The sequence below is a fragment of the Heterodontus francisci genome, chromosome 3 (genome assembly GCF_036365525.1).
Source record: "Heterodontus francisci isolate sHetFra1 chromosome 3, sHetFra1.hap1, whole genome shotgun sequence".
NCBI classification, from domain to species: Eukaryota; Metazoa; Chordata; class Chondrichthyes; order Heterodontiformes; family Heterodontidae; genus Heterodontus; species Heterodontus francisci.
In genome coordinates this window covers 32,105,824-32,130,235 of record NC_090373.1, presented here as the reverse complement: position 1 = coordinate 32,130,235, position 24,412 = coordinate 32,105,824, and the positions used below count along the sequence as shown (strand labels likewise).

Below are 24,412 nucleotides of genomic sequence, written 5' to 3'. Positions count from 1 at the left end.
AGAAGTGGGGATGTTCACTGATAATCGCAGTGTTCAGTACCATTAGCAACTCCTGAGCTAATGAAGCAAATTGTTCCTTTCTGTGCCATGTAACATTTGTGCAAGTGTCAGGCAATAACTATTTCCAACAAGAGAGTCTAACTACATCCCCATGACATTCATTGGCATTCCCATCACTGAATCCCTCATCAACATCCTGGAGGTCACCATTGATTAGAAAGTCAACTGAAGCAGCCACATAAATACTGTGGCTACAAGAGCAGGTCAGAGGCTGGGAATTCCGCAGCGAGTAACTCACCTCCTGTCTCCCAAAGCCTGTCCACCATCTACAAGACACAAGCCAGGCTTGGGCTGATAAGTGGCAAGTAACATTCGTGCCACACAAGTACCGGGCAATGACCATCTCCAACAAGAGAGAATCTAACCATCTCCTCTTGACATTCATTGGCATTACGATCGCTGAATCCACCACTATCAACATTCTGGGATTACCATTGACCAGAAACTGAACTGGAGGTGGCATATAAATACCGTGGCTACAAGAGCAGGTCAGAGGCTAGAAATCCTGCGGTAACTCACCCCCTGACTCCCCAAAGCCCGTCCACCACCTACAAGGCACAAATCAGGAGTGTGATGGAATATTCTCCACTTGCCTGGATGACTCTGCAGCTCCAACAACACTCAAGAAGCTCGACACCATCCTGGACAAAGCAGCCCACTTGTCAGGCAGTATTTGTGGAGAGAAAAAAAGAGTTAGCATTTCAGATTGATGACCTTTCAATGATCTTCCCTCCACCATAAGGTCAGAAGTGGGGTTGAAAGGTCATTGATCTGAAACGTTAACTCTGTTTTTTGTCTTCACAGATGCTGCCTAACCTGCTGAGTATTTCCAGCATTTTCTGTTTTTATTTCAGATTTCTGGAGTATTTTGCTTTTGTGTTGAAGCAGCCCACTTCACTCCCTCCACCACCAGCAACTCACCAAGGCTCCTTCGACAGCATTTTCCAAATCCCTAACCTTTGCCACCTAGAAGGAGAAGGGAAATAGGTATATGGGAACACCATCACCTCCAAGTCATACCCCATCCTGACTTGGAAATACATTACTATTCTTTCATCGTTGCTGAAGGGGAATTGGACTAATTCTAAAGAGCCAGCACACATGCGAGGGGCTGAATAGCCTCCTGTGTGGCAAGATTCTGTGAGTCTGTCTTCATCACACAACCAACAGCAGTTCAAGAAAATGGCTCACCACCAGCTCCTAAAGGGCAGTTCGCAGTGTGCAATATTGCCAGTGACGCCCACATCCACAGAACAAATTAGAAAATGTTAAAACGTGGCACAGGTTTGATTACTTGCTGACCCCAGCTGCTCACATGTTATTTGCAACAGATGGTCAGGTCAGGATTAGTGATCTTGGCACTACCTAGGATTCCCCCACCCCCCCAACATTGAACACACAACGGGCTAATTTTTATTTGATTTGGGTACAGAGCCATACCAGGGAACGGAGGGACATGATTTGATTCTGTGCTTCTTTAATTTCAAACCTTGGGTAAGTTACACAGTGGCCTGGTGGTTGGATATTCTGTCTCTTAAGGTCTCCATTCTTCGTCCCTTTCTCACTTTGTCTGCAGTGTTTGTGTTCCTTTTCTCTATCACTAGTGAGAGCTCACAGCAAAAGGGACCTGGGTATATCTTCGGTATGGCTATGGAGAAAGAGCAAGGGAGTGGGAAATATTAGATAGATGGGTTGAATGGCCTCCTGTGCTGTGATTCTGGTGCACACGTTCTTTCTATATAACCCATGCTCTGTTCTTGTTTGCTTTCTATCATATATGCCAATGCTCCCTCTTTTTCTTGTCACTTTTATGTTTCCTTTTTTCTGTTGTGCATGATTCTTTCATTTTCTCTCTTCCCTTCCTCTCTGTTTCTCCGTCTCCCTGTTCCCCTCCTCCCTTTATCTCCCTCCCAGACTCTTCTTTGCTTTCCCTCCTCCCTCTTTGTCCCCACCTCTCTCCCTTCTCTCCCCTCTCTGTCCCTCTCTCTTTGCCACTCCTCTCCCCGTGACAGACTGTGGGCCACACAAATAATTCCTTGGTTCTTTGAGCTCGTCAGCCTAGCAGTTCCCAAGGAATGGCTTCTTTGTAATTGTTTGCATGTTTTTTGCTCACTCCTTTCTATGTGTCTGATGAACTGCACTGGGGTGAGGCAAACCGGCCACAAAGTGCTTGCAGCTGTCGAAGGAGCCAACAGATGCTCCCTGTCATACCCCATTCCTTAACTGGACAATATTCTCCGAGCCCTCTGTTAAACTCAGTGTGACTGCCCCAGCAGCACAGCCTGCCTATGCAGTGACTCACTGGACCGTACATAGGTGGATCTCAGCCCAATTAGCTGGGGCAGTGCAGAGTTGCAATCATAGTGATATAGGCCATTCAGCTCCTTAGGTCTCTTCCACCATTCAGTTAGATCACAGCTCACCTGTATCTTAACTCCGTCTATCTGCCTTGGTTGCATTATCCCTTAATACCCTGGCCTAACAGAAGTCTATCAATCTTAGTTTTGACATTTTCAATTGATCCCCAGCCTCAACAGCTGTTATGGGGAGAGAGTTGTTAGTACCCTTTGTGTGAGGAAGCGCTTCCTGCTAACACCCATGAATGGCCTAGCTCTAATTTTAAGGTCCTGCTCTCTTGTTCTGAACTCTCGCACCAAAGGAAATAGTTTCTCTCTCTGTACCCTACTAACTCCTTTAATCATCTTAAACCCCTCAATCAGATCAACCCTTAAGCTTCTATACTGAAATGAACCCACAACCTTCTGACTCGGAGGGGAGAGTGCTATCCAATGAGCCATTGCGTATCAGATCATTTTGTGGGAATGTTCCATGTGAAAATGGAGTTCAGCTCCCATCAGCTGGTGGGGTTCAGTCCTAGGCTGGCTGCAGGCCCTTTGAACTGACTGCTTTAACAGGGAGGTCAATTTTAAATCTCTCCAGGCTGTTTTGGTGTGATGGATGCTGTGCCAACACATGGTGATGTGGAGCACCCACAGATCCCTACTGTACTCGGGCTGGATTCTGATCTTGTGTCAGTAGAAGAAGGTGAGGAGCAGAGATGGGGTGCTACAGAGAGAGAGAAATGGGTAGGGGAGGAAATTGGAGCAAGAGTCATCTCTTGTACCTCGCTCAGGCTGTCCAGAAATGAGTGAATATGCAGGGTTGAGAGCAAATCCTTCTTTCTCTCAACCACAGGGATATGTCACCTCGGAGTCCAAAAGAGGGGAAGATCAAAACGAAGAGTAGACAGCAACAGGAAGGTTCATGCAATGGTTCAAGAATGTGCAGAAAGACTCCCTGTCACATGTCACTGTTGGTTCAATAGTCTTGTTGGTTGAGATCCTTGTGTTTCAAATCTTTCAATTGGCTGCGATGCTCGGGTCTGGAAGGCTCCATTACAATTGTTTATTTTCTCTTTAGGTTGTTCATACAGAGAAGAATAGTTTAAATAATCGTTTCTTACCCTGGGATACTATTGAAACTGAGGCAATTCTTTCTATTGATGATGACGCCCACCTTCGCCACGATGAGATCATGTTTGGCTTTCGGTGAGTACAGTGAAACTTTATAATCTGCTAGTTTATTTTATTTTTTTAAATAAATAAATTGAGTTGAAATAAAGTTGATGACTATGTAAAGTAGAGCAATTAGTAGAAAATTGAATAAGTTTGTTCACTGTCCTGGAGATTGTGGCATTGCAACTGTCCTTTGACGACTTCCTCATCGATCATGAGATTTATATTCTGCCTCCTCAGGGTTTGGCGAGAGGCGAGAGATCGGATTGTGGGCTTTCCAGGCAGGTATCATGCCTGGGACTTGGCCCATCAGTCCTGGCTCTACAACTCCAACTACTCCTGTGAACTCTCCATGGTGCTGACTGGCGCTGCATTCTTTCACAAGGTTTGTCCAAGTTGTGCCAAGATTGTTAATTGTATATTAATTGTGTTTAATTGTATGCAGGTGATGGGCATTAACTGGGGATTCACTTGTGTCCCTATAAAAAGGAACAGACTGAAATTGTGGTGGTTGGATGAGGAGCTGCATGTTTGGAATGTGTATCTCTGTAAATAAATTGTTAGAAAAGTGTAAAGATTGGCTCCAGTTCTGTCCTTCATCACCTGGCTTTCTGGAATATAATAAAGGTGTCTTTCACTTCTTCACTTGTCTGGTCATCTCAAGTCCTTAAATGTGCGATCCATTAGTTGGCATGTGGAGAGATGGAGGTATAATGTAGTTCTAGTGGTCAGTTATAGGAGGAAATTAGGGGAGGGAAGATTGGAGAAAGTCAAATATATATCCAATTTCCTTTCCTTCCCTACCCTCCTGAAAATGACTTGTGGTAAGATCGATCCACAGTCACTGCTAGTCCTCCACAGGACTTCTCCTGACTGCCTGGTATTGTGCATGCCCATGGACTGAATGCTTACAGACTGTTCAGTTAGAATCACAGAAGAAGCATAAAAGATTTATGGCACAGAAAAAGGCCACTTGGCCCATCGTGTCTGCACTGGCTGAAAAAAATGCCACCCAGCCTAATCCCACTTACCAGCATTTGGCCAATGGCCCTGCAAGTTACAGCACTTGAGGTGCACATCCAGACACCTTTTTAAATGAGATGAGCTTTTCTGCCTCTACTAACCTTTTCAGGCAGTGAGTTCCAGACTCCCAGCACCCTCCTGGGTGAAAAGTTTTTTCCTCTAATCTTTCTACCAATCACTTTAAATCAATGCCCCCTAGTCACTGACCTCTCTGCTAAGGTAAATAGACCCTTCACCTCCACTCTATCCAGGCCCCTCACAAGTTTGTACATCTCAATCAAATCTCCCCTCAGCCTCCTCTGTTCCAAGGAGAACAGCCCCAGCCTATCCAATCTTTCCTCAGCTGCAATTTTTCCAGTCCTGGCAACTTTGTCGTAAATCTCCTCTGTACCCTCTCTAGTGCACTTATATCCTTTCTGTAATGAGGTGACCAGAACTGCACACAGTATTCAGGTTGTGGCCTAACTAATGTTTTATATAGTTCCAGCATAACTTACCTACTCTTATATTCTATACCTCAGCTAATAAAGGAAAGGATTCCACATGCCGCCTTAACCACGTTATTGACCTGTCCTGCTATTTTCAGGGATCTGTGGACATGCATTCCACGGTCCCTCACTTCCTCTACACCTCTCGGTATTCTCCCATTAGTCGTGTATTCCTTTTCCTTGTTTGACCTCCCCAAAAGCATCACCTCACACTTCTGTGTTGAATTCCATTTGCCACCTTTCTACCCACCTGACCATTCCATTGATAACTTCCTGCAGTCTACAGCTGTACTCCTCACTATCAATCATGCGGCCAATTTTTGTGTCGTCAGCAAACTTCTTAATCGTGCCCCCTCCATTTACATCCAAATCATTAATATATACCACAAAAAGCAGAGGACCCAGTACTGAGCCTTGCGGAATGCCACTGGAAACAGCCTTCTAGTCACAAAAACACCCGTCAACAATTACCCTTTGTTTCCTGCCACTGAGCCAATTTTGTACCCAGCTTGCTACATTTCCCCGAATCCCATGGGCTTTTATTTTTTTAACCAGCCTGCCATGTGAGACCTTGTCAAAAGCCTTGCTAAAATCCATGTAGACCACATCCACTGCACTACCCTTATCTATATTCCTGTTCCTCAAACAATTCAATCAAATTAGTCAGATATGACCTTCCCTTCACAAGTCCACACTGACTATCCTTAATTAATCCATGCCTTTCTAAGTGACAGTTTATCCTGTCTCAGAATTGATTCCAATAATTTGCCCACTACAGAGCTTAGACTGACTGGCTTATAATTCTTCGGTCTATCCCTTGTTCCCTTTTTAAACAAAGGTACAGACCTCCAATCCTCCGACACCATGCTTGTATCCAGTGAGGATTGGAAAATGATGGTCAGACCTTCCACTATTTCCTCCCTGGCTTCTTTTAATAGCCTAGGGGACATTTCATCCAGCCCTGGTGATTTATCCACTTTCAAGGATGCTGATCCCCTTAATACTTCTCTCTCCCTGTGTTTATCACATCCAATATTTCGCACTCCTCCTTAACTACAATGTCTGCATCATCTCCCTCTTTTGTGAAGACAGTCGCAAAGTATTCATTAAGAACCATACCCACATCTTACGCCTCCACACATAGTTACCTTTTTGGTCTTTTATGGGCCCTACTCTTTCCTGAATTATCCTCTTACTCTTGCTGTATTGATAAAACATCTTTGGGTTCTCCTTGATTTTATTTGCCAATATTCTTTCATGCTCTCTCTTTGCTTTCCTAATTTCCTTTTTGATTTCACCCTTCAACTTTCTATACTCCTCTTGGCTTTCTGTAGTGTTGGGCTCTCTGTGTTGGGCATAAGCTTTCCTTTTCTGCCTGATCTTACCCTGTAAGCTCCTTGACATGCAGGGGGCTCTAGATTTGGCTGTGCCACCCTTTTTCTTTTTGGGAACATGTTTACTTTGAACCCCTTGAATCTCCCCTTTGAATGCCTCCCACTGCTCTCTCACTGATTTACCTTCAAGTAGCTGTTTCCAGTCCACTTTTGCTAAATCACTTCTCAGCTCAGTAAAATTGACCTAACCCCAATTTAGAACTTTAATTCCTGTTCTATCTCTGTCCTTTTCCATAATCATGTTAAAACTAACAAATATGATCACTACCACCCATGCTCCCCCACTGCTACCCCTTCCACCTGCCCAGCTTCATTACCTAAAACCAAGTCCAGAACCACACCCTCTCTTGTTGGACTTGCTACATACTGGTCAAAAAAGTTCTCCTGAATGCACCTTAAGAATTCTGTTCCCTCAATTCCTTTCACATTAGAACTATCCCAGTTAATATTGGGGTAGTTAAAATCCCCTACTATTACTGTCCTATTGTTTTTGCACTTCTCAGAGATTTGCCTCCATATTTGATTTGCTATCTCCCTCTGACTGTTTGGGGTCTATAGTACACTCCCAGCAGTGTGACTGCCCCTTTTTTGTTCATAAGCTCAATCCATAGGGCCTGAATTGATGATCTTTCTAACATATCATCCCTCCTCACAGCTTTAGTTGCTTCTCTAACCAAAATTGCCATCCCCCCTCCCCTCCCTTTTTAACCCCCTCTCTATCTCGTCTGAAAACCCTGTAACCGGGAACATTGAGTTGCCATTCCTGTCCCTCTTTAAGCCATGTTTCCGTAATAGCTATGATATCAGACTGTCTTGTGTCTGTGCCCTCAGCTCATCTGCTTTATTTGCTTTACTGCTTACACTGAAGTATATACCCTTGAGCATTGCCAAACATTTTTTTTTATTTTCTATCCTTTGTTTCCTCTGCCTTCCAGACTCACTTAATTGCAGGAGGGCAACACAGCCCCAGGCTCCCTGTGTTCTCAAAGGAACAGGAGGAGGCCATTCAGCCTCGCGATCCTGTTCCACCATTCTATTAGATCATGGCTGCTTTGTACCTCAACTCCATTTACCTGCCTTTGATCCATATTCCGTAATATCCTTTCCCGGCAAAAATCTATCAATCATAGTCTTGCAAGTTCCAATTGACCCCCAACATCCACAGCCTTTTGGAGCGGGCGAGCTCCAGGTTTCCATTATGTGCACACCCAAATGTTTTCCAGTGAGGGGCTGTGACGATGGTTTAGAGTGAGGGTCCTGACATTTCTGTTACCTTCTCCCTTGTCCAACAACAGAGACCAGCAAAGTGGCTCAGGATCAATTGTCTTATGCAGTCAGAAGTAGAAATCCAAATTGGTTTCCCCCCCATCAAGCCAGCTACTCTAAACGCCTGTGCTCGCTGAACTACATTGATGACGCCTTGATTTTAAAAATTCTCATCCTTGTCTTCAGATCCCTCCATGTCCTCGCACATCCCTATCTCCGTAATCTCCAGCCCTACAACCTTCAAGATATCTGCACGCCTCTAATTCTGGCTTTTTGAACATCCCCAGTATTAATTGCTCCATTATTGGCAGTTGTACCTTCAGCTGCCTAGGCCGTGGCTTTCCAACTTTTGTGTTATCACTTTTTTACTTTTTGCGTCTTTTTTTTCGTATCTCCAGTGTTCTATGCATCAATTTGCATGAATTTGTATAAGCATGCTCAAAAAGCAAATACAAAAATGGGGAACCATATTCATTTAATGGAAAAAAAGCAAGTTCCACTTTGGATTAAAAAAAAAAGTAGTAAGAAATTTACATATAAAACTGAAAATTCTTTTTGTCTTTGTTTTTAATAACAGATCTTGAGATAAATGGATTTTTCTACTGCAGGTGGTAAAGCCATCTTTAAAACAAACTTTAGCTTGCATAGAATTAAGACAATTTTTTTCAGCTATTGATCCTTGTGATAAAAAAAAATGGCTTCTAATAGCACATTCAGAATACATTATCGTCTCAGCTGTATTAGAAACCAACCTGTTCCTCGAACCAAAACCATTATCTGTAACCATGGTCTCGCTATACCACTTGAACAGGTTTATTTAATGCATGATGATTTTCGTTAAAATAATAATTTGAAACCACAAAGTGCAGCATAATGATTAGCCTTTTATCCCCACAATAAAAACACAGCTCTTACTTTCATTAACGTGATTTTTTTAAAAGGTTTTTTTCATGTTAATGCGATCCAACTGGAAAAGTTTGGGAGCCACAAATAATATCTGAAGAGCTGCTTGCGGCTCCGGAACTGCAGTTTGCAGACCCTTGGCCTAGGCCCTAAGCTCTCTAATTCTCTCCCTCAGTCTCTCTGCCTCTGTTTCCTCCTTTAAGGTGCTCCTTAAACCTACCTCTTTGACCAAGTTTTTTAGTCACCTGTTGTAATATCTCCTTTTGTGGCTCGGTGTCAAATATTGTTTAATAATGGGATATTTAACTAGATTTAAAGTGCTATATAAATGCAGGTTGTTGTTGTTGCAAGGCCTGGGAGTTGAATATGGATATTTCCTTGTGTGTGTGCTCAGCCCCCACCAGGCACTTCACTTAATTGCTGAAAAATTAAAGGGAACCTTGCAAATCCATTTTTAATTCTTCTCTTCACTCTCCCAGTGACTCAACCAGTTGGGGCGAGTGAGAATGGCACTCCCGATTTGGAATCCAACGCCCAGCAGATTATTCTGGGCTATCCCTTGAAGGAGCCCCTATTCATTCAGCTGCTGCACAATCCTCCAGGACCACAGGAGGTTCAGTTCTGATGAAGGGTCACTGACCTGAAATGTTAACTCTGCTTCTCTCTCCGCAGATGCTGCCAGACCCGCTGAGTATTTCCAGCATTTCCTGTTTTTAATTACAGAAGGTTCAAAGTCAGGGTCAGCTGGCATTCGATTCACTCGTGGTTGGCCGAGGTCAGTTGGGGTGAGGGTCAGCGACAGAGTCGAGATTGGTTGGGATCGAGGTTGGTTGTCTTTAGGTCAAGGTCCCTTTAGGAATAGCAATGTTGTTGAACGTGCCACTCGTTCTACCAGACCTGAATTAACACTGTTGAGCTGCAGTTGGGGCATGTGGTGAGTCCCTTTGTTACCTACACCTGTGTACTGCCCCAGTTTCAGTGAAACTAGTAGGTTAACTGGTTCTAGTCTTAAAGATCTGGTTTTTAAACTTCAGCTTTAATAACAACAATTTGTATTTATATAGTGCCATTAATGTAGTAAAACATCCCCAGGTGCTTCACAAGAGCACTATCACACAAATATTGACATCAAGCCACATAAGGAGACCAGTGACCAAAAGCTTGGTCAAAGAGGTAGGTCTTCAGGTGAAAAACAGTGAGGTTTAGGGAGGGAGCTTCAGCTCAAGTTTAATTCTGAGGCCTCAGCTCCTCCCTTCCCTCTTTCTCCATGATATTTTCAGGTGGATATGAGGCCATCTCCTGAAGGTTTTGCTCTTCTCTTCCAGTACTATGCGTACCTCTACTCCTATGTCATGCCACAGGCCATTCGTGACATGGTGGATGAGTACATTAATTGTGAGGATATTGCCATGAATTTCCTTGTCTCCCACATCACCAGGAAACCACCGATAAAGGTTAGTACCTCCGAGACTGATATGACTGATTGATTGACATTCCAAGACTGTCTGTCGATGAGTCTGTACATTAATAAAGTACTTCACTTTATAGGGTCTGTTAGAATGGAGCAATGTTTCAATCTGTGAGATGATGTGACCAGAGCAAAGAACCTTAATTACTTATGTATTGAGTATATGAAGAGAAGGTTTGGTCGAAGTGCTGTGTGTAATGCAAATGTGGTCAGGTGCTTTATAATGGAGTCTGGACTGACTGACTGAGGGAGGACTGGTTTACGGTAATGACAATGTAGTGTATGGTCTCTCATATTGAGGCTTCACATCCCATAATCAAGGCTGACTCTCTGCACTACCAGTACTGAGCGAGAACTGTACTGTCGGAGGTGTCGTCTTTTGGATGAGATGTTAAAACAAGACCACACCACTCCCCTCGGGTGGATGTAAAAGATCTCATGGAACTATTCAAAGAAATGCAGGGGGAATTCTCCCCGGTGCCCTGGAGCCAATATTTATCCCTCAACCAACATCACAAAAATATGATGATCTGATCATTACCAGATGGCTGTTGTGTTTCATACATGAAAACAGTAACTACACTTCAAAAGTACTTTGGCTGTAAAGAGCTTTGGGATGCCTTGATGTTATCTCTATCCCTGCCTCAGCTTGTCTGCTGCTGAAACCTTCATCCATGTGTTTGTTCCCTCCGGACTGCACTATTTGAATGCTGTCCTGACCAGCCTCCCATCTTGCATTCTCCATAAGCTTGAGTTAATCCAAAATTTTGCTGCCTATATCCTAACTCGCACTGAATCCCGTTAGCCCCTCACCTCTGTGCTTGCTGACCTACATAGCTTCTCAGTCCAGCAACCCCTTAATTTTAAAATTTCTATTCTTGTGTTCAAATCCCTTCATGACCTCACCCCACCCTGTCTCTATACTGCTCCATCTCTACAAGCCTCTGAGATATCTGCATTCATCCAATTCTGGTCTCTTGGGCATTCCTGAGTTCAATCACTCCACTATTGGCAGCCATGCCTTCAGCTACCTAAGCCCTAATATCTGCATTTTTCTCCCTATACCTCTCTGCCATTCTTTTCTCCTTTTAAGATGCTTCTTAAAACCTATCTCTTTAACCAAGCTTTTGGTCACCTGTCCTAATATCTCAGAATGTAGTTGTGCCACATTTTATTTGGTAATGGTCCTGTGAAGCACCTTGGGATGTTTTACTATATTAAAGGCACTATATAAATGCAAGTTGTTGAAGTTATGAAAGGTGCTTTTATAGACATAAATATGAGTTCCTTTTCAGACTGTCATGCACAAAACTCAGTGTGGGGGGCGGTGGGGGGGACATAAAATAAATTGCACCACTTTGAGGATTTTCTTTCTTCGCAGCGAAACAAGAGATTGCAGTCCTTTTTGCTCCTATTGAGAGTGCAAGCCTCTAACCTACACCCATTCTCCATCCACCAGGTCACATCGCGCTGGACCTTCCGTTGCCCAGGATGTCCCCAGGCACTGTCACATGACGACTCCCACTTTCATGAGAGGCACAAGTGCATCAACTTCTTTGTGAAGGTCTATGGGTACATGCCGCTGCTCTACACCCAGTTCCGCGTGGACTCCGTTCTCTTCAAAACACGCCTGCCGCACGACAAGACCAAGTGTTTCAAATTCATCTGAGGAACCCCCCCACCCCCAACTCATGAGGGAAGGGGCACCAACAGTCATTCCATCCCATTAAGACACCATTTCACCTCTGCACATGCAGCGGGGAAGAAGTGGGGAGAGCTACTTCAAAAAAAAATCACCAAATTCTGCCCCACATTTCATCGTTAACTAGTAACCATAAGGCTGCTTTATATTTAAAATAAATAACCTACTTCACAAAAGACTGAAGAGAGAAGGATAATGAACAACGATTTGCCACGTGGAAAGTGCGATACATGAATCTGTTCCAAATTACAAAAGGCGCTGTATCTAGTTTGCTTATTTTTTTTGTGAACAAATTTGTAATCCAGGAGTAAAATTAGATCACGTACAGTGTGTTGGCGATATTGGTCATCTAAGGAATGCTTCAAATTCGCCAACACCAACTCAAAACTGGCTAGATCTCAGTGCGATCTTACAACCTTTCTCCTTTTTTTTTGTTTTAATATATGGACAGTTTTCATCAGGAACAGACTGAAGCACCATGAGGAGAGAAGGAAATGTGTAAATTGTACTGTCGTTTCCATCACTACTTCCACCCACACCCACCTCCCCACCCACATCCTTAGACATCAACCAGTCACAAGTTTAGCCTATATACTCATTGGTGGTATGATAGTTGTCAGTTCACTGCCACACAGATATTACACTGTTTCTCCTGAAAGTATTAAACTTTGGGTTTTATTTACAGAGTTGTTTTCTTTTTAGTGCTGTTTTGTTTGCCTCGGGGTTTTTGTTTTGGAATTGCTCACTTTGTATTGTGAAATTGGCCTTTCATAAGTGACCAGCTGATGTTTTGAGCAGTTACTAATGATGGCAAATGTTTGGGATTTTCGTATACACAAAAAAGCACAAGCTGACAGGGTTGTGCCAGAGATCAGCTATCATCTAATAGAATGGTGGAACTTGCTGCCAAGTTCCTGCTGCGGCTGAAGGTTTGAAAAGGACTGCTGATGCCTCATTGGTCATCAAAGCACCAGTGAGCTACAGGCACCCTTAACCCCTGAAAGAGTTGGTCAGCTTCTTGCAAAGGGGAAACAAGAATGGGGAGGAGAAATGATCAATGGGAGATTGACCAAGATTGGTTCCCCCGGGGAATGTGATGACTGGCATTCCATGAAATCCACTGCACAGCTGAGCATTGGAGATTTCTGCTCTGGCTAGTTCTTGGCTGTTGTCCTGTAGAAATGTCCTTGAGCAGGAGAAGTGTGGACAGTCGCGTAATCGCACTGTCTCAAACAAAGTCAGAGTATGTCTCCTACCTTCAGCTGCTGTAAGAGCTTGCAGCTCAGCTCGTGATATTGGAACCCTGCGTTTATAATATCGCAAACACTCCAGGATACCCAACGTCCTGTGTATATATCTTTATAATAAAAGTTCTTGCTTCTGTCATGTAATTCTAGTCTGAGGACATCCGAATTACTTAGATTCTGTGTATACAACACCCCTCCCCAACATCTACCCCCCAAAATACTTCACAGTTCCACCCAGGGAGCTAATTGCCCATGTTTGAAGTCCTGTTACTAACAAGTGAAATGTGCAAGAGTCTATGATCATTGTAAAAAAAAAAAAAAAAACCCTCTAACCTCTCTGGGCTTCAATATGACATACGATTCCATGGGGTCACTGTAAGGCTGGGATCCCTGGTCCATCGACACAGGTGCAGCCCCTCCACAGGTGGGGCTCAGTGGTTTGTTGGAGAGCAGGTAGAGTGCTTGTGTTTAGTGACCTGTCATAAAACAATGAGATCACCATGAACAGCGTCACAATAGAGGCAACCCATTTGTGTACCTTTATGTTGGGATGCAGCAACAGATAGAAGCACGATGATTCAACACACTCTCCAGCACAAGCAATCATCCGTTGCTCAATAGGATTTCTCTCCTCCCCCAACCCCATCTCAAGGCAAACAGGATCTATATCTGTCTCCCTCTTCAAGATCTTTCTCCACCTTCCCCTATCCCACGTCCAACTAAACCCAAACTCTACAGGATCTATTTACCTGAATCACAACAGAGTGCCTCTTTTTTCCTCCAGATTGTTTTGACTATATTTAGAAAACAGGGCTTTTAAATCCCTCCTAGACTTTTCCATTCCTCGATTTCTGGCCTCTTGTGCACCTTGGAATTGGAAAGCTTACAGGTTGCACTTCGCTCATCCTGAGTCAGCCCTCAGGGTCGATTATTTGCATGAGGGGGTGCAAGAGTACAAAGCATCTTTGACTTCCGACATGTCACATTTAGCTTGAGCTTAAGCCACTGAACATCCCCATAATTATAGCTGCCTTCAATTAAAATCTTTACGTCTCAACCTCAACATAATTCAGCAGTTGGAGCTAGTCCCGGCCAGCAGCCATGCATCAAATGACTCATGTTCCAGATTTGTAATCTTTTCTCCAAGGTTTTACATCAAACTGAATTACAATCTGATGCCACTGCTGGGTATTTATTCCAGATGGTACTTTAGACACTGGATGGATACCAGGTTGGGCAGCTCCTGGGGCTCACAGTCGTCTCCTCCCCACTCAATAGCCCTTGGTGAAACCTAAGCCTCCTTTAAGTGAAATGGAGCAAAGGCAGAAAATGAAGATTTTAATAAAGCTGTTTCCTCTGATGTCATCGGTTGAAAGGAATTAAAAGGATGATTGCGAATTGTTTAGATTTCTTACCAGAGTTTTGAACATGTTAACACATGTGTACAGCCAAGAACACTTGTGACTCAGTGTGCTGTGTTGTAAACAAACCCTGGATTTCTTCAGGCAACCATACTGCAGATAGATTGCATACATTATATAAAGCTGCTTAAGTTTTTGTTGATTAAACCAAATATAAGAAGCAATATGAAGTAGTGAATGTAATACAATGTTGGAATATAATGCAGTCACTGAATGTTTGGTTCATCTGATTTATCTCACAATCCAAAATGTGGAGAGTGATCCATACAAATAGCGACAGACAGGAAAAGACCTTCTTGCTGATCGAGCCTGTCCCACATGGGTGTAATGCCTTATGCTTCACTCCCCACCCTAACCAAAAAAAAAGTTTAATTAGGGAAAAAAACAAGAAAATTCCTCTATGACCCCCTTCGACAATGGAAGCTAGTCTCGGCGATCACTCTGACCCTGGTTTACGTTGCCAGGTACCGACCTCTTTTATGAGGTGATTTCTACTCCAGTCAGAAACAGGTCCAGTTCTCGCTTGAAGGAATTCAGTGAATCGACAGCCGTTGTATAAGCCTGTTCTAGAGGTTCACGATTCTCTGGGAAAAGGGGAACTGCCTAACATTCAACCTAGATCTGTCTTTACATAACTTGTAAACATCATCTCAGTTCCTCTCTAACATAGTCAAAATACTTGGTCCACATAAACACCATCAAGTCATTCACTATTTTACAAATCACAGAGTCAGCCAATATAAAATGGGGCTCGAGCTCAACTTTCTGAATCAGGAAAAGGTGAATCAGGAAAGAGTTGCTGTCAAGTGAGGTAAACGTGCTTCTAAACCCTTACTTCCCACAGGGAGTTTGTACTTCCTGCTGAAACTGGTTCTTGGTGTAAGGATAGAATTCCCACTTCACTGACCAGCAGCGCAACAGGTGACCAATCACTATGGTCCAAGCCTGGCTGACAGAATCTGAGGTCAACATCAAAACCCTGTCTCCCAACACCAGTACACCTTCAGAGACAAAAAAAACATACTGCAAAACACTAACATATACAGTTTACTCAATAGATAAAAACTATAAGATACTGGGAAAAAAAAATCGATGTTGGGACCATTGCTCTTTTTGACATAAATAACTTGGTCATGGGTATACAGGACATAATTTCAAAGTTTTCAGATGACTGGAAACTTGCAAACAGTGAGGAAGGTAGCAGGCTTCAGGAGGACATAGACTGGTGAAATGAGTAGATATGTGGCAGATGAAATATTAACAGGGAAGTGTGAAGTGATGCATTTTGGTAGGAAAAATGAGGAGGGGCAATATAAGCTAAGAAATACAATTTTAAAGAGGTTGCAGCAACAGACACACCTGGGAGCATATGTACACAAATCTTTGAAGGTGGCAGGACAAGTTGAGAAGGCTGTCAAAAAAGCAGACAAGATCCTGGACTTTATTATTAGAGTACAAAAGCAAGGAAGTTATGCTAAACCTTTGTACATCACTGGTTAGGCCCATTTGGCATATTGTGTCCAACTCAGCGGTCCACAATTAAGGAAGGATGTCAAAGCCTTGCAGAGGAGATTTACTAGAATGATACTAGGGATGAGGAATTTTAGTTATGTGGAGAGAATGGAGAAGCTGGGGCTGTTCTCCTTAGAGCAGGGAAGGTTCAGGGGAAATTTAATAGAGGTGTTCAAAAATTGTAGAGTTTTGATAGAGTGGATGGGGAAAAACTGTTTCCAGTGGCAGGAGGGTCAGTAACCAGAGGGCACAGATTTAAGATAATTGGCAAAAGAACCAGAGGTAAGATAAGGATTTTTTTTTTTTACGCGGCGACTTCTTGTGATCTGGTATGTGCTGCCTGAAAGGATGGGGGAAGCAGATTCAATAGTAACTTTCAAAAAGGAATTGGATAAATACTTGAAGGGGAAAAGTTCTGTGTGATTCTAAGCCTGATTTGTCAGTCCTTGTTGGTTACTGTAGTTTTACAAGTGCTAGGTAAAAAAGCAATTCCCAATAATGCACATGGTTGATGACATATAGTAGCCTTGGAAAAGGTCCAGAGGAGAGCTACAAGAATGATTCCTAACCTTAAAGAACCCCAGCAACTCAGATACGCTCAAGGACCTTGGTCCATTTACTTTAGAGCACTGTAGTCTTAGAGATGACCTCACAGAGGTCTATAAAACAATTAAAGGGCTTGATAGCGTCACTATTATTATTCCAGTTTAATGGATTGGAAGGAACCAGAGGACAAAAGTTGACTTAGTTAAACTAAGTAAGAGTAGGAATAGACTAGATGTTGGGTGGTTCTTTTCCCAGAGAACTGTGAGCCTGTGGGATACATTGGCGGCTGGGGTGGTCAGTGCTGATTCCATGCTTTTGAGAGGGAACTGGACAGAAGAACGTAGGACATAGGAGGAGTAGGCCATTTTTCCAGTTTCCATTTTGAGCCTGTTCCACCCGCCGTTCAATAAGATCATAGCTGATCTACCTGAATTCCCTTCATATCAAAAATCTATTAATCTCTGTTTTGAATATACTCAATGACTGAGCTTCCACAGCTTTCTGGGGTAGAGAATTACAAAAGATTCACAAAACTGTGAGTGAAGCAATTTCTTATCTCAGTCCTAAATGGCCAACTGCTTATTCTGAGTCTGTGACCCACTAGTTCTAGATTTACCATCCAGGGGAAACAGTTTCCCAGCATCTACTCTGTCAAGCCCCTTAAAGATATCATATATTTCAATGAAATCACCTCTCATTCTTCTAAATTCTATGGAATACAGTCCTAGGCTACTCAGTCTCGCCTCATAGGATTATCTTCCCATCCCAGGAATCAATCTAGTGAATTTCCATTGCACTTCCTCTAAAGCAAGTATGTCATTTCTTCAGTAAGAAGAGGCACAATTGTACCAGTACTCCAGGTGTGGTCACACTAAGGCCCTATATAATTGTAAAAAGACTTCTTTACTCTTAAACGGCAATCCTTTTGTAATAAAGGCTAACATACCATTTGCTTTCCTAATCACTTGCTGTACCTGCAATTAGCATTGGGATTTGTATACAAGGATACCCAGGTTCCTCTGAATATCACCATTTTCCAGTCTTTCACCATTTAAAAAAAAATCTCTTTTCTATTTTTCTAACAAAGTGGATAACTTCCCACATTATATTCCGTCTGCCACATTCTTACCCACTCATTTAAACTGTCTGTATCCCTTTGCAGCCTCTTTGCATTCTTCTCAAAGCTTACTTTCCCCACTTAGCTTTGTGTTGTAAGCGAACTTGGAAATATTACACTTGGTCCCCTCATTTAAGTCAATGATCTAGATTGTAAATAGCTGAGGCCCAAGCACTGATCCTTGTCATCCCTCATTAGTTACAGCCTGCCAACTCAAAAATGATCCTTTTATTTCTACATTTTTTTCGGTCCATTAACCAATTCTTTATCCATATGACCCCCAATTCCATGAACCTTAATTTTGTGTAATCACCTTGTTAGGCACCTCATCGAATGCTTTTTGAAAATCCAAATGTATGACGTCCACTGGTTCCCCCTCATCTACCCTGCTAGGTACAACCTCAAAAAACTCAACACATTTATCAGACACAATTTTTCTTTCATAATTCTGTGTTGGCTTTGTCCAATCATATTCTGATTTTCTAAGAGCTCAGTCATCAAGTCTTTAACAATAGATTCTAGCATTTTCCCTACTCCTGACCAGTTCTTGGCTGTGGCACGTAAGTGTCTTTATAGATAATGCTTAGAAACATAGAAACGTAGAAAAATAGGAGCAGGAGTAGGCCATTCAGCCCTTCAAGCCTGCACCACCATTCAATACGATTATGGTTGATAGTCCAAACTCAGTACCCTGTTCCCGCTTTCTCCCCATATTTCTTGATCCCTTTAGCCCTAAGAACTAAATCTAACTCTTTCTCGAATATATTTAATGATTTGGCCTCAACTGCTTTCTGTGGTAGAGAATTCCACAGGTTCACCACTCTCTGGGTGAAGAAATCCCTCCTATCTCAGTCCTAAATGGCTTACCCCTTATCCTTAGACTGTGACCCCTGGTCCTGGACTCCCCCGCAATCGGGAACATCCTTCCTGCATCTAGTCTGTCCAGTCCTGTTAGAATTTTGTAGGTATCTATGAGATCCCCTCTCATTCTTCTAAACTCCAGCGAATACAAGCCTAATCGACCCAATCTCTCTTCATACATCAGTCCTGCCATCCCAGGAATCAGTCTGGTGAACCTTCGCTGCACTCCCTCCATAGCAAGAACATCCTTCCTCAGATAAGGAGACCAAAACGGCACACAATACTCCAGATGTGGTCTCACCAAGGCCTTGTATAATTGCAGCAAGACACCCTTGTTCCTGTACTCGAGTCCTCTCGCTATGAAGGCCAACATACCATTTGCCTTCTTAACTGCTTGCTGCACCTGCATGCTTACTTTCAGCGACTGGTGCACAAGGACACCCAGGTCTCACTGCACCTCCCCCTTTTCCAATCTATCGCCGTTCAGATAATAATCTGCCTTTCTGTTTTTACAACCAAAGTGGATAACCTCACATTTATCCACATTATACTGCATCTGCCATGTATTTGCCCACTCACTCAACCTGTCCAAATCAGACTGGAGCATCTCTGCATCCTCCTCACAGCTCACACTCCGACCCAGCTTTGTGTATTCTGCAAACTTGGATAAGTTAATTTAATTCCCTCATCGATATCATTAATATATATTGTGAATAGCTGGGGGTCCTAGCACTGATCCCTGCAGTACCCCACTAGTCACTGCCTGTCACTCGGAAAAAGACTTGTTTATTCCTACTCTTTGTTTCCTGTCTGCTAACCAGTTCTCTATCTATGTCAGTACCTTACCCCCAATTCCATGTGCTTTAATTTTGCACGCTAATCTCTTATGTGGGACCTTATCGAAAACCTTCTGAAAGTCCAAATGCACCACGTCTACTGGTTCTCCCTTATCTATTCTATTAGTTACATCCTCAAAAAATTCCAGTAGATCTGTCAATCATGATTTCCCTTTCGTAAATCCATGTTGAGTTTGTCCGATCCTGTCATTGTTTTCCAGTCCAAGAGATCACGTAGACTACCATTTGCAGGGGTCAGAGAGGAATTGTCCAGAGAGGAATTCTCCAGAGGTTTTCCTCCTTATTGGCCCTGGATTTCTTTGCCTCTCCCAGGAGGTCGCAGGAGCTGGGGGTTGGTGGAGGTGGGGGGGGGGGGGGGCGGGCAGTTGGGAAGTAATAGAAATGGGGTAGAGGTGGGTGGTGGGAAGTGCTTAGTCTTGATGCTCCAGCCACCATCAGTGCAGGGCAAACTTGATGGATCAGGTGCTCTTCTCCTGACCATCAATTTCATATGTTCATAAGTATCTCCTGTATATAGATAGAATTTCTCAGCAGTAGCTGAATATTCCCAGCATTCAGACTGGGGTGGAATGACCACCCCATATTGAAGGGCAGAGTTGTTTGGAGAAAAGATCTTGTAAATATTTTTAAGATCAAATAACCAACTCGCAGGTAGGTTTAGTGACTTTTTTTCAGATATTGCAGGGGACCCGGAACCAATGGGTGCTTGCAATGGGTTTCTAGCAAAGTGGATAATGTCCCACATTATATTCCATCTGTCATGTTCTTGCCCACTCACTTAAACAGTCTGTATCCCTTTGCAGCCTCTTTGCGTTCTTCTCAAAGCTTACTTTCCCACTTAGCTTTGTGTTGTAAGCAAACATGCAAATAAGGTCTGAGCAGCCAATGGCCAGGGCTCCACCAGAAGGATGGGGGAGTGGGAACGATCACCCCACTGACTTTTCATTCTTTTGTTCACTTCCTCATTCATCAGTAACAGGAAAAACTCCCTGTTTATAGAGTGCTGCAGCACAGATGGAGGCCCATCATGTCTGTGTCACTCTATCCAATTAGCCCAATTTGCCCCCGCTCTTTCCCCATAGACCTGCAAATTTTTCGCCTTCCAAACGTCTCTGTTGATGTGGAGACCTGCATTTATACAGTGCCTTTCATGGCTGAAAGACGTCCCAAAGTGCTTTACAGTCAATGAAATACTTTTGATACCTGTTCTTTGTTGTAATGTAGGAAATTTGCACACAGCAAGCTCCCATTGATTGACATCCTTCCATCTGCAATAGATGATGGGAATGCAGCCTCAGAACTTTGGTGAGGTCAGATGAGATCATCTGCTGCACATCTTTTGATGGCTGAACAAGCCGATTCTGGAAAGGCAAAGTCTGCCACAAGTACCACAAATGAAGTTGTCCCTTACCGGTGGTGCCTTGTTTGCAGGGCTGGCGTATGCCTTGGAGCTTCTGAAACCACATGTCATTATGGTGGCGAATTTCTGTCCACAGCTGGTGTTGCCATTTGCATTGATCATCAGCTGGAGTTTCCTATTTGTCGTGATTGATGTTGAGGGCTTTCATATCTCTTTTGACACATCCTTGAATTGGAGCTTTGGGCACCCTGCTGATCTCTTGGCATAGGCTCCCTCCCCTTTTAGCATATCCTTGGGGATGCAGCCGTCTTCCATCCTGCGCACATGCCCAAGCCAGCGAAGCCTTCTTTGCTTGATTGACACTAGCATGCTTGGCATGTTTCCCCTAGAAAGGACTGCTTCACTGGTGACTTTGTCTTTCCATGTGATGCTGAGGATGTGTTGTAGACACCAGAGATGGAAGTTATTGAGCCTTTTTTCTTGGTAGGTGTAAATCAAAGAATCATAGAAAAGTTACGGCACATTCAGCCGATCGTGTCTGCGCCGGCTGAAAAAACTAGCCACCCAATCTAATCCCACCTTCCAGCACCTGGTCTGTAGCCTTGCAGGTTACAGCACTTCAGGTGCATGTCCAGGTACCTTTTAAAAGAATTGAGGGTTTCTGCCTCCACCACTGATCCTGGCAGTGAATTCCAGACACCCACCACCCTCTGGGTGAAAAAGTTTTTCCTCAAGTCTTCTCTAATCCTTCTACCAATCACCTTAAATCTGTGCCCCCTGGTAATTGACCTCCACGCCAGGGGAAACAGGTCCTTCCTGTCCACTCCATCTAGGCCCCTCATAATTTTGTACACCTCAATTAAGTCACCCCTCAGCCGTCTCTGTTCTAAGGAAAACAACCCTAGCTGATCCAATCTTTCCTCATAGTTGCAACTTTCATGCCCTGGCAACATTCTTGTGAATAGGTTGTCCAGGCTTTGCTATCATGCAGCAACGTGCTGAGGATACAGGCCTTGTAGATAAGCACCTTGTTCCTGCGGGTCAGTTTATTGTTTTTCTGTACCTGGTTTTTAATCAGCCAAAGGTGGTGGCTGCCTTTCCAATGCATGTGCTGAGCTCTTCATCAAGAGACAGGTTGTCTGTCACCGTAGATCCAAGGTAGCAGAATTTTCTGACTGCTTCAAGTGGTGTGTTGTTGAGTCTGATCACAGGCAGAGACACAACACCCTGTCCCATAACTACAGTTTTCTTGACACTGATGGTGAGGGAGATAATGACACAGGCATGGGACTGACAATCCATGAGCCTTTGGAGCTGGTCTTCTGTCTGGACACCTTGTGCAGCATCATCAGCATACAAAGGTTCTCTGATCTGGACACGCCTCACTTTTGTCTTGATCGGTTGAGGAGTTTCCTGTCTGATTGTGTGTGGAGATACACTCCTTCCATGTTGACGTAGAAAGCATAGGTCAGGAGAACTGAGAAAAAGATACAAGACAGAGTAGGGGCTAAGATGCATCCCTATTTCACCCCATTCTTGCCCTCAAAACTGTCAGAGGTGGAGCCGTCGAACTGAATGGTGCTGTGCGTGTTATCATGGAAGGAGCATATGAGACTGCGAAGCTTAGGAGGACAGCAGATTTTCTATCGTATCCAGTAGAGGCCTGCCCTGTTCACGGTGTCAAATGTGTTTGTGAGATCCACAAAAGCAAGGTAGAGTGGTATTTGCTGCTCTCTCCACTTCACAAACAGGAATATGATAATGACCTGATAATCTGTTTTGTATGATGTTGATTAAGGATAAATATTGACCAGGACACCAGGTATAACTCCCCTGCTTTTCTTCGAAATAGTGTCATGTGATTTTCTTACGCCCACCTGAAAGGGCAGACAGAGCAAGATCGAGACAAAACATCCGAACTACCCAGTGCTACCCTTGTTTCTAAAGCAATAAAAGGGGTGTTCCACCAGCAGTAAACAGCAGATGTCAAGATTAGAATTACACGCATATCACGCGCTGGAATGCCTTTGATGTGGAATCCAGTTTTTACTGATAGTTTTCAAACCCCAGGAGCCAGACTAAACAATAAAGACGAGCTGACAGACAGAGTGCAAAAGGGGTCCTTGAGAACATTTCGATCTGCAGGTTTTATTCCACCTCCCATTGCTTTCTGTATGCCAGCTTCCTCCTCCTGTACCACCCAGTCCTTCAAATTGGTTCCACTGTCCTCTCCCCTTCTTGTGTCTCCTGAGTCCTTCACCCACCCTCTTCCCCCGTATCATTCCTGCTCTAACTGCAAAGCAGTAATTTGATTCCTTAGTTGCCACAAAGATTCTGTGATGTGATGACTTGTTCTGTTTCACATCAACAGTATACATCAATAATTAAACATAATCACCTGAAAAGGTTGTATGTGCATAACATGAAATCCTAGCCAGACTAGCCAAGTACAAATACGTTCTGCTTTACACATCTGGAGTTCTTCTCAAAGTCCATGTCAAAGCTTCTGCACGATTTAGCAATATTGGGAACTGTAAAAATGTTTTTGGGAAGGATTAAGATGGCGGAGTGGTCGGATGGTGGTGAGACGGAGAGGTCTAGAGAAGGAAATCCAGAGAGATTGGACCCAGGTGGCAGGAAGGTTGGGGGCACACAAAAGGCCAGAGTCTGAGGAACTGAGAGTTTGAGGAGGGGGAGGGTTGTAAGGCTAGAGGAGGTTACAGAGATAGGGAGGGGCGAGTTCATGGAGGAATTTGAACACACAACGGAGAATTTTAAATTGGAGGCATGGTGGACCAGGAGATGATGCAGGTGAGCAAAGGTTATCAGTGAATGTAACAAGTTAAAAAACTACCAATTATTGGTGGGAAAGATGAACCAGTTATATTTAGTCACATTGCATATACTGAATAATGCTTCATCAGCACCTAAAACATGAATTAGAATAAGTTATATGGGCAATTCCAGTCATTTTTTAAACATTGGACAGAACACATCGTATATGCACCGAGACATAAGCATATACATGCACACACATGCGCAAAAAGATGATGTATGCACACATGACACATGCATCATGATGTGCACACACTTGCATACCTACCATGCATGTGCACACACTTGTGTACATGGACATACACATCATGTGCACACATATCATGTATGCACACACTTGGAGAAACACATGCATCACGTATGTGCGTGCGTATGCAGACACCAGCTTTGCTTGGTGGGTGAGCCTATCCACCATCCTGCCCATCCCAGTTGCTTCCTGTCATTGATCACATACATGTTTGCTGCTTCTGAATGGCCAGGGACAAATCACCCATGGCAAAACAATAGGTTGTTGATGGGGAGGGGGAATGCTGAGGTTTCAATATTTACCCCGTGCAGTTTGCGTGTCCCAATTGTCCATTGCAGCAACTCAGACTTAATTAGCTGGAGAATCAATGTTTAGGGATTTGATACTGTGGCTGCCCTCCCTGGGTGGACTACCTAGAACCCCAGGATCAAGGTGGAGAAAGGGTCAATCCTCTAGCCAAATTGAACCTTGGTAAAAGGCAGATCAGATAATGAGTAGAATGGGCAAGGTTCATTCTCAGAGCTGCTTTTTTTTTACTTAAACCGAGACTGAGCAATGAGGGGACATTGGTACAAACTGGGAAGAGGCAA

The 24,412-nt window shown here is 43.6% G+C and overlaps 1 protein-coding gene across 4 annotated transcripts in view; it reads left to right on the top strand.

Moving 5' to 3' along the window:
* Positions 1–14,651, top strand: part of extl3 (exostosin-like glycosyltransferase 3) — a 91,067-nt gene extending 76,416 nt beyond the window's left edge. For 3 of the 4 annotated variants that reach the window (XM_068020988.1, XM_068020998.1, XM_068021006.1), the window contains 4 exons: positions 3,481–3,608; positions 3,816–3,960; positions 9,975–10,103; positions 11,577–14,651. In XM_068020988.1, coding sequence (XP_067877089.1) covers positions 3,481–3,608; positions 3,816–3,960; positions 9,975–10,103; positions 11,577–11,786 — 612 coding nt within the window. In that variant the 3' untranslated portion in view covers positions 11,787–14,651. The remainder of the gene's footprint in view (positions 1–3,480; positions 3,609–3,815; positions 3,961–9,974; positions 10,104–11,576) is intronic. The other variant, XM_068021014.1, reaches the window with a different exon arrangement.
* Positions 14,652–24,412: the final 9,761 nt, after the last annotated feature.